Here is a 9,925-nt window from a genome sequence, read left to right as displayed (position 1 = left end):
CGCCCGGGCCGCCCGCGCGGCGGCCAGGCGGGCTGCGAGCGCCCTCACCCGCCGGCTCCACGCCACGCGCGCCGCCCACGCCGCCGCGCAGCGCCGCAGCAACCGCGTCGCCGCCGCGCGCTGAAGCCGCGCCACCGCCGATCGCCGCCGCCGCCGCCAGCGCGCCTCGCACCGCCAAGCTGCAAGCGCTGCAGCCAGGCGCCGCCGCGTGTGGCAGCTTTGCAAGGAATCTACCCGTGCCCGCGCGTGACGCCGGCCTCGGCACAGCGCATGCCAACGATGCAGCGCCGCCGCGAGCCGCCGCGCCCGGCTGGCGCGGTCGACCTCGGCCCGCCGCGCCCGCAGCCGCGCCGCTTCGCCGGCGGCCGCTCGCCAGGCGTCAAAGCAGCGGGCGGCAAGGCGCCGTGAGCGACGTGCGGCCGAGTGCTCGAGCGACTGCTCTGCCAACCGGGTCTGCTGCAATGCGGCGTGCCATTGCTGGAAGCAGATGGCTGCAAGTGCGCTCGCCTGCCGTGGAACATCGAGCAGCAACCCCTGCGTGGGGGGCTGCTCATGCTCTCCCAACAGCGCCGGCTGCAGCAGTTCCGGCTGCTGGCGGTTGTCAGACTGCAGAAGTCGTTGCTGCGAGTGCAGCTGTGGAGGCTGCGGGTGCTGCAGCGGTGGTGGTTGCGGTGGCGGCAGGCGTCGCAGGCGCTGCTGCCGCTGCACCGACAATTTTCTTGGCCGGCGTAACACCAAGCCGCTCGCCGCCCGCCGACTGCTCACATGCGCACGCCGCGCAACCGCCGTCCGCGGCTCAGACGACGCTGCGTCGGCTGTTCCACCATCATCACCTGCCCTATCCCGACCGCCGCCGCCCACTGCTGCTGCGACCCGCAGATGTCGCCGGCGCAGACCACCTGCTCGCTGCGCCGGCGCTGCGAAGCAGGAAGTGTCAATTGCCGCTGCTGCCCATGGCACCGGCACGACAGCCATGTCCGGACCGCGCGCCCGTGCCGCCGCTTCAAACTTGGCAGCAGCAGCTGGCGGGACGGACGCTGAAGACGCGTCCAAAGCGGCCAGCTTTGCAGCATGGCGGGCGTCCCGGGCCTGGCGTGGCGCCTCCGTTTGTTCGCTCGCGGCGGTTCCAGCTGCAATCCCCACCAAAGCGGTGGCCTCTATTGGCCGCGCAAGTGCATGCGCCAGCGCCGCCGCCGCCGCCGCCGCCAACCTCTCTGCAGCCGCCGCAGGTGCTGGGACATTTTGAAGACTGCATGCTCGTGCACCCGCTGGCGATAAGCTCTTTCTGGCGGCTTTCCGCATGGCAGAAGTCTTGACAGTAGACGCGTATTGCATTTTGGAGGAATGAGTGTCATCTGCGCTCAATGAAGGCGCGGGGGCGGCCTGCACAGCTGTGGCAGCGGCTGCGCGCCTCTCTGCGGGTGCTGCTGCCCCCTGCCGGTCGTGCAAAGGCGCGTCTATCCAAGCTGGCTGCTCCGCACCGCCGAGCGCCGGATCGCCCCCAACTGTGCGAAACATGCCGGCCAAACCTGGAGGTGCAAGGGCCGCTGCGTCTGCAACCGCACACGCGCGCAGCGCGGGGCCGCCGGCTGCGGCCGCCCGCGGCTCTCCCTCCAAGCCTGCAAGCTCCGCGCCGCCCCGTGGCGCGCCGCCCTCGCGGCCGCCTGACGCCGGAAGTCGTAACGCAGCTGCGCCGCCGAGTCGCGCTCGCCGGCAAAGCAGCGCGCCCTCCGCGGGTGACAACGGGTGAGCCGACAGAGCACACTGCATGGCCCCTGCGGCTGCATGGCGCCCAGCCGCCATAGGCAACCGCAGCAGCCGCGCCCGAGCAGCCCGCCGCCCGTGCGCGCGCCAGGACCGCCGGTGGCACAGCGCCGCCGCTGCCGACTCCCGCTGCCGCTGCGCCTGGTCCCGCGCCGCTGCCAGCCAGCCGAGCATCGCGCGCCGCCCCAGGCGCTGGGCAGACGCCTGTTGGCAGGCGCTGAGGGACGCCCGCAGCCGCCGCCATCTTAATGCGTGCGCCCGCCATGCCTGAAACAAGAGCAAAGCACGGCGCCGCGCGCGGCACGAGCGCAGCTGCTCGGCACGCGACCTGAGCGTACGGCAGTAACGGAAGGGAACACGGGGGAACGTGTTGCCAATAGTTACTTGTATCACAAACAATCTCCTCCAGCTTGTTGCACACGCTTGACGATGTTCATTGCCCATCAAACAAGTTGACGACACACATGCACACCTGCTTTGGGCCCCAATCCGCTGCCGCTCCACGCCTGCGCGCCACCGCCCCCACCACCGCGCAAGCGCCGCGCGCGCCACCGCCTCTGCGGCCGCCGCGCGCCGGGCGGCGCCGTCTCCCGCCGCAAGGCGCCATGCGGCGAGCGCGCGGGAGAGCGGCAGCAGCAGCATGCGGCGCGAAAAGGCGCGCTGCAGCGAGTCTGCAAGTTGGAGGGCGCGCTCGTGCCGGCGATCCAGGGCAGCGGTGTTGTCGGGCACGCAGGGCGCCTGCTGTGCAGGGCCGCCCCACCCGGCCGCCGGCTGAGGGCCACGCTGAGGCGGCAGCGCGATCCACCGGCCCACAATTCGCATGCGAAGGGGCAAAAGTAGCCAGGGCGCCCTGTTTCGCCGCGGCAGGGCGTGGCGTCGCAGGGGGTTCGCACGGCGCATGGGCTTGCCATGGTGAGGAGTCCACATCATGCCTTGCAGCCAGGCAAGAGTGCGCGCAGCCGTGTAGGCGGGGCGGCGCGAGAGCGCGCCTCAGGTTGAGCTCACATCCTGGGCACCAGAAAGACGACAGCTGCTGCTCCTGCTCCTGCTTGCAGGGCGTCTGCTTCGCGTAGGCCCACATTCCATACAACCTGACGGTCCATGACGAGTCATGCAATAATCGATCATCCAAACAGAGACGTGCACACGAGCATGCCGCAAACGGAGGGACAGTGTATAGGTGCTGGTGGGCTGTCTGCCGCGAAAGCCGCGCCAATGCGAGTGCAAGCGTAGGCGGTTGCCGCTGAGCCCTGGGAGCCGCGCCCTGCACCCGTCAAGAGCGTCCTGCCCTCCAAGCTACGGGGTGTGCAGATACCTTTGTATGCAGCCAACAGCCGCGCACCTGCCAATGCTCCCAGACGCCGAGGCGCGCCGACGCCAGCGGCAGCGGCTGCCACGCCCGCCGGCGGGCCTGCAGAAAGCGCCCGCCCGCCGCGGCGCAGCGCAGGCCGAAGAATATGGGCGCGCCCTGGTGGGGCGAGCGGCCGGTGTCGCGGCGATCAGCGCACGGTTGGAGTTGCGGCTGGTCGGGCGGTTACATGAGGGTGGGGGTGAGGGGGAATCTGGGCAGGCGCCACTCATATGTGCACTGCTGAGCAGCCTTGGCTGGTGGTTGAAGCTCACGGTGCCCTATTCTCTCGCGCACCTCTTCATCGAGAGGCTCGGCTGCGGCCACCACCTCAAAGATTGCGGCCTCGTGTGGGGTGCCCACACCAAGCTGCAGCTCCCAGTGGGTGCAGCGATCGCTGCAGTCGCCATCGCAGCACGAGTGCGCAACCTGTATCAGCACCCAGACGACAAGGTGAGATGATCAACTTGATAAGGAGACACCAACATGCTCACACTCCCCTGGACAACCCTACATACCACTCGCGAAGCAGAGATCGCGAGGGTGGTGCCGTGCTGCATCAGCGAATTTCGTGGACAAGCATAGAATACGAAACCTACAGGTAATACAAACTTCGGCTTGGCTGGAAAACCGACTTGTCAGACACCTCACAGCGGATGGGTCAACGGTGTGTGCACCGTACGGTAGTCAATGCTGCAAGTTCAGCATCTCATGAGCAGGAGGCTCGCCGGGCTCATGATTCCAACCTGCTGGACCAAGAGGTCAGCCAACAAGCCACACAGTCAGGCAAGACCTCACACAGTGAGTCTTAAAACTGCGCTAGTGTGAGCCTGGACCCACACGCAGGTAAATCACGTATGTGCCAATTGAGATGTGACGCTGCGGCAGGCAGCGGGGACATGAAGCACGTGCTTTCTCGTCAGACACTCCACCAAATCTGGCAGTGCAAGCATGTTGTTGAGCACTGAGTAGAGATAACAGAGCCGCTCCGCTGACCGATGTGCCCTGCATCGTTCAGTCCTCATCCTGCCAGCCGGCCGCTTGCAAATGGAGGCAGCAGGTAGATGTAGACCTTACTAGCACTGATGCACTAGGAGGAGCTCATCATGCGGCCGGCGGTCACATGTGCCGGGGCTGGTGCAGGGCGTTAGTTGAGCACGCCCAATCGCCCCTACAAAACGGCAGGGTACAGGTGCAGGGCGCAGGTTGCGATGATGGTTGACAGCGCCGAGTGGAAGGGTCAAGAGGAGCCTTATCTTCCATGCGTCCGGCCTCGCGGACACTTCGGACGCGCTCCCTGGACAAGGCCCCCTCACTTCCAGTGCATCGCCAGCCACAACCCTCATGTCACCCACGCCGTAATCCAGCAACCAGCACCGCGCACGCTGCTGCCTGCTGTCTCTGTAACCTGCATAACACCGCGATTTCGGGCGCGCAAGCTGTCCACCCGCGACAGTGAGCAGAACACTTCACATCCTGAACCTCCGGCACGTTGTCAAGCGGAGTTTGAGCTGTGAAGCTGCTCGCGCGGTGCGTTTTCCAAACAGCGTTCAAGACACTCATATATCACCGCGCGTTTTCACGGCGTCCGTCCAGCACTCCAGGTCTGATTGTTACAACACAGGCCGAGCGTCAGCCTGCTACAGCAAGGGCGAACGGCAACGCAGGGCTTTGCTTTCGTCGCCATTCTGTTCACCCGTTGCTCTGGACCTTGCGTCGCACGCCCAACGCGCAGTGCGGCGCGCGCCTGTGTGACGCAGCACAGCGGAGCGGCCGACCAACACGCGCCGTCAGGGGTCACCTGGTGCAAGCCCAAAGAGACCGCTGTGCAGCCTCCCGTAGACGTGGGCAGTTTGCACTTGGGCTACCGGCTGCCCGCTGCGCCCGGCGGGCCGGGGCAGGATAGCGACTGCTGAGCGGCCCCGGGGGCGGCGCCAGCAGGGCACCAATGTCAGGGGAGGATGATCTGGCAAGGAAGCTCCTGCCCCTCGGCGCTTTTGCTGGAGCCGCAGCAGATGCAGATCTGCGCCAGCCGAGCGGCAGCAGCTGGGCAAGCAGCTTCAGCACGGGCACGGGCGCCGCCCCGCCCGCAGCGGCGCTCGCCGGCCGCAGCAGCGACAGCTTGATGGGATCCAGCCCCCCACAGGCGCTGTCGCTTGCCGCGCTGTCGAGCCTCCTGACACGTACCACCAGTGGACCCGCAGAGGAGAAGCTGCTGATGCAGCTGCAGCAACAGCTGGAAGCGATAGCGGGCAGCGGCGGCGCTGCCGGCGCCGCGGCCATGTTCGAGGGCACGGCCGCCGCCTCTGCACTGCCGGCGCTGGGCCTGCGTGGCCCTGGGCTGCCGGCGCATCTGCAACCAGGCGGCGCTGCCCCGCTGCAGGTGCTGCTTGGCGGAGGTCGTGGCGACGAGGGCGGCGGCGGCAGCAGCGGGCTGCAGCCGCTGCACGCATTCCTCTCCGCGGCAGGCCGCGTGACCGCGGCCGCGAGCGCAGCCACGCACGCGGCAGCCAGGGGCGGCGACGAGGCCGCCAGCACGCCGCAGCGCTTGGAGCGGTCAGGCCGCAGCGACGCCTCGACCTCGGCCGCCGCCGCCGCGTCAATCACAGGAGGCGCGCCGGCCGCCGCGGCGGCGGCGCGCGGCGAGGCGCAGGGCGAGAGCGGCGGCGGCGCCGCCCCCGTCGGTGGTGCGGAGGACGAGGCGCCGCCACTGGTGCGGGAGCTAGGGGTGAGCCTGGAGTCTATGGAGCGGCTGTTCACGGCGGATACACAGCAGGAGTTCAAGCAGCCGGTGTGGATGGTCGTCAACCTGCAGGTGCGGGGGGCGGTGATTACGCGTTTTGACGCTAGGGCAGCTGGCCCACGTGCAGGCGAGGGAGGCAGCACAACAGCTGCCCAGCTACAGCGGGGTGTTGGCCGATACCAAGCAAAGCATTCCCAAGGATGTGAGACAACCCCAAGCATGCCAGCTCATGCACACACACACATGCCCACATGCACGATCACGCGTGCACAAATGCATGCACACACGCTTGCAAGCGGCACACGCACACACATGTGGTATGCACACGCGCACTCACATGCACACACACACACACACTCACACGCACACACATCTAACACATGCAAATACAGAGCAAGATTAAGGGTAGCTACACCGCAGACAAAATGATGGAGTTCTGCAAGAGGGGCACCCTCTCGGGCCGCCAGCTGGTGCTGGGCATTGACCGGGACCTGCCTTACCTCCTGCGGCAGGTGCGGTGGGTTTGCGCACGCGCGCGTGCGGGCGTGTGTGTTTGTGTATGTGCGCACGCGCGCGAGCGTGCGCAAGGGTTTCAGTGAGTTTGTGCCTGTTTTGTGTTTGGGGGAGGGCAGTCGAGGTGATGATCAAAAAAATATGTGGGATCGCGGCCTGCGATGCTCGCCCACCGAGTCATCCCTCCTGCCTGCGACCCCTCAATTTCTCCTGCCTGCGACCCCTTCAACTTTCAAACCGCAGGACCTGGGGTTTTACACGGCCCTGGGCCAGCTGGCCCTGGATGTTCACGCGGGCGGCCGCTACATCCCCCTCTCCGCGGCCCTCGCCCGCGACCCCAGCAGCTGGGTCCACGTGGCTCCCCCTTCGCCTGCCGGCGCTGACGGCAGCGTCGGCGTCGGCAGGGCAGCGGGGGCCCCGGGCGGCGGGGCGAGGGGGGGAGCGGGCGCGGGCGAAGACGCGGCGCTGAGAGGCGCGCTCGAGCGCCTGTTCACGCCGGCGGAGGCTGCGGGCGCGCGGCAGCCGACGTGGCTCTACGTGAACCACCTGGGTGAGTCGTGCAGCAGCTGCTGCCTGACTGCAGAGCCCGCGGGACTACGCGCCGAACTGCCCAGTGCCGTGGGTTTCAGGGCAGCCCCAAGTCGCCGCAGCCGGGGGAATGGGCCGGGCCTGCAGCCGGGGCAGTGGGTCGAGCCGCTGCCTTTTTCAAAGCGTGGAGCGCTTAGCATGGCGCCTCGGCACGCCCTGACGAATACCTCGCCTCACGCGTTCAATCACGCATGTATCTTGCGGCTGCTCAGGCTGGTGCAGAGGGTGAGCTTTTGCCTAATACGAGCTCGATGCCTTGCCCCGCTGCTGGTGGCTGCAGGAGGGGAAAAGGAGTGCGGGACGCAGCTTCGCCTTCCTCGCCCACCCACCCTCTAATGCAGCGCGTGCCCGCCCTCGCCCGTATCCCCCTCGCTGGCCCTCACTCACGCGTCTCGGCCGCCTCGCGCCCCCGCATCTGCCCGCCTAACCCAAGGCCTTTCACCGGCGCCAAGCTGCTGCACGCGCACCTGTGTGGCCGCCTGCCGCGGGACACCCTGGTGGTGGGCCACGATCCTGAGGTGCCAGTGTACATGCTCAGTGGAGAGGTGGCCGCTTGGTTCAGGTGCGTCTTTGGTGCGTGTTTCGCGTCGCGCGTGTGCATTCGTGCCGGCGTGCGGGCTTGGGGTGCGTGTGAAAAAGTGTGCGCACGAGCGTGCCTTTGTGGAAAGGTGCATGTGTGTGTGTGTGCGTGTGAGTGTGAGTGCGCAGTCGTGTGTAAGTCAGTGTGAATGTGTGCATGCCTGGTACTGAGCACGCGCAGCTTTGACGAACAAATCAGCTTTCTTGGCTCCCCGCGCGCCCCATCGCGCCCATGGTGGCTTGAGCTGCGGACTCGCCGCGCAAGCCTTCGGCCTCCGTGCTTCGCCGCGCGGCGCCCCTCGCCCTATGAAGACCCCACGTCCTTCGGCGCGCGTCTGGGTGCCTTGTCGCAGGCCGCTGGGCGCCTTGCTGGATAACGTGGCTCAAGGGTACTCTTACAACCCTGTGGGCTGGCTGCAGCTCATGGACAATCCAGGCAGCGGCCCCACCGACGACCCCAGCGCCGCCGGCGCGCCGGCAGGCGATCAGGCTGGCGGCGGGCGCGGCGGCGCCGCTGCACGCTGGCAGCCGCTGGTGTGGGGCGGCGGCGGCAGCGGGGATGGCCGCGCGCCGCCGCTTTTGTCCCCAGAACGACTTGTTTCTGACGCACCAGAGGTCCAGGCGGCGGCTGCGGCAGCGGCTGCCGCGGCGGCTGCTGCTGCAGGCAGCGTCCAGGAGTCGCCCGGGCGCCAGGGTGCCGCAGGGAAGCGCCAACAAGGGCGGTCTCGCAGCGGCCGAAAAGCTGGGGGGTCGGCTTCACAGCAGCAGCCGCAGCTGCAGCTGCAGCAGCTACAGCAGCAGCGGCAGGCTCAAAGGCAGCGGGAGATACAACCACAGCAGCAGCTTCAGATGCTGCAGCCACACGCTTTGCCATGGGACCAGCAGCAGCAGCAGCAGCAGCAGCAGCAGCAGCAGCAGCAGTGGTCCCAGCAACAGGTGCAGCACCACCACCACCGGCCCCAGCAGCCGCAGCCGCAGCCTCGCCAGGCTGCACCACAGGTGACACTTGTGCAGCTGCAGCAGCAGCAGCAGCAGCAGCAGCAGCAGCAGCAGCAGCAGCAGCAGCAGCATTGGCAGACGCAGCCAGGTGTTCCGCTGTACTCACAGGGGATGTACCATCCTCACCAGGGGCCCCTCTACAGCCAGCCCCACGTGCACTATCAACAGCAGCAGCAACAACAGCAGCAGCAGCAGCAGCAGCAGCTGCAGCAGCAGCAGCAGCAGTTGCAGCAACAGCTGCAGCAGCATCAGCTGCAGCAGCAGCAGCAGCATCAGCAGCTGCAGCAAATGCAACAGGCTCACCAGTATATGGTGCTCGGTACCGGCAGCCCCGCCTGCAGTGGCGCGCGCATCGATGGGCCAGCCTTTGCACTCCCACAGGACATGTCGTCAGCCGCCGCAGCTGTTGGTGGTGGTGAGTGGGTGATGCAGGGGCAGCAGGTCGTACACATGCAGCACGTTGCTGCCGCGCCGCCGGCACAGGGAGTGGCTTATGTCGTGAACATGCCTCCAGGCCTGGGAGCCCCCACCCACCAGCACGGTCTGTTCCGCGATGGCAGCGGCAGCAGCAGCAGCAGCATCCTGCTGCAGCAGCACCAGCAGCAGCAGCAGCAGCAGCACAGCATGGCTTTGGGTCCACCCGCGGGCGCCGGTCACGGATTGCCCTCCGCCCATGCCGAGTATGGAACCGGTCTGGTCGCCCTCCCAGCGCCGGGCGCAGTGGTGCTGACTCAGCATGGCCAGCAGCAGCCGGCGCTCCTAGGGGTGGATGCCGGGACATGGTTCACCCTGTAGCAGCATCACTCGTGCATCGGCGAGCGGCAGCAGTAGCAACAGAAGCAGCGGTAGCAGCAGCAGCCGCCCGTGCCGTTCAAGAGCGCGACCCGCGGCAGCCAGGCGACCGCCCAGCCTGCATTAGCGCCCGCATGCGCTGATGCAAGGTGCGAGATGTTTCAACACATGCCCGCTGCCCTTAACTTCCAGGTTATTACTATTGCTGGGCAAGGCCACAGCACGGGCAGCCTGCACACAACTATTATGCTATTTCGTGGCGTACCGGTGCTGTCCATGGCACACTACTGCCTCATGCCACGCATTGCACGGCAACCCTTGCATGGGTCGACCACAGCGCACGCCCCCACTTCCTCTGGGGCCCTGCGCCAACTGCACCAGCTTGATGAGGCCTGGGCACGCTCTTGGATCCGCACGTTTACACGAGTCGGGGTGTCGGCGGGGCACCCCACGCGACGAGGTTCGTTTTGCAGCAGCCGCGACGCTTCCTGGAATAATGCGGGCCGGCGCACCTCCGCACTCATCACCTGAGCCTGCAATGCACGTCGGCACACGCCCCACCGCCGCCTTTGGCTGCTGCATTCCGCCTTGTTGCATGG

At 67.3% G+C, this 9,925-nt stretch overlaps 2 protein-coding genes across 2 annotated transcripts; one reads left to right on the top strand and one right to left on the bottom strand.

Moving 5' to 3' along the window:
• Positions 1 to 5,060: 5,060 nt before the first annotated feature.
• On the top strand, positions 5,061 to 7,292 carry MNEG_2822 (hypothetical protein; the record flags this gene model as incomplete). Its single annotated transcript, XM_014048704.1, has 4 exons — positions 5,061 to 5,927; positions 6,248 to 6,367; positions 6,612 to 6,918; positions 7,237 to 7,292. The coding sequence occupies 4 exons, from the start codon at positions 5,061 to 5,063 to the stop codon at positions 7,290 to 7,292; spliced, it is 1,350 nt and encodes a 449-aa protein (XP_013904158.1).
• Positions 7,293 to 8,324: 1,032 nt separating this feature from the next.
• On the bottom strand, positions 8,325 to 9,209 carry MNEG_2821 (hypothetical protein; the record flags this gene model as incomplete). The annotated part of the gene is made up of 3 exons (XM_014048703.1): positions 8,325 to 8,549; positions 8,661 to 8,813; positions 9,069 to 9,209. The coding sequence occupies 3 exons, from the start codon at positions 9,207 to 9,209 to the stop codon at positions 8,325 to 8,327; spliced, it is 519 nt and encodes a 172-aa protein (XP_013904157.1).
• Positions 9,210 to 9,925: the final 716 nt, after the last annotated feature.

Source organism: Monoraphidium neglectum (assembly GCF_000611645.1).
Source record: "Monoraphidium neglectum strain SAG 48.87 unplaced genomic scaffold scaffold00333, whole genome shotgun sequence".
Classification (NCBI taxonomy): domain Eukaryota; kingdom Viridiplantae; phylum Chlorophyta; class Chlorophyceae; order Sphaeropleales; family Selenastraceae; genus Monoraphidium; species Monoraphidium neglectum.
The sequence above is the reverse complement of the archived record's forward strand: the minus strand, read 5'-3'. Positions and strand labels throughout refer to the sequence as shown.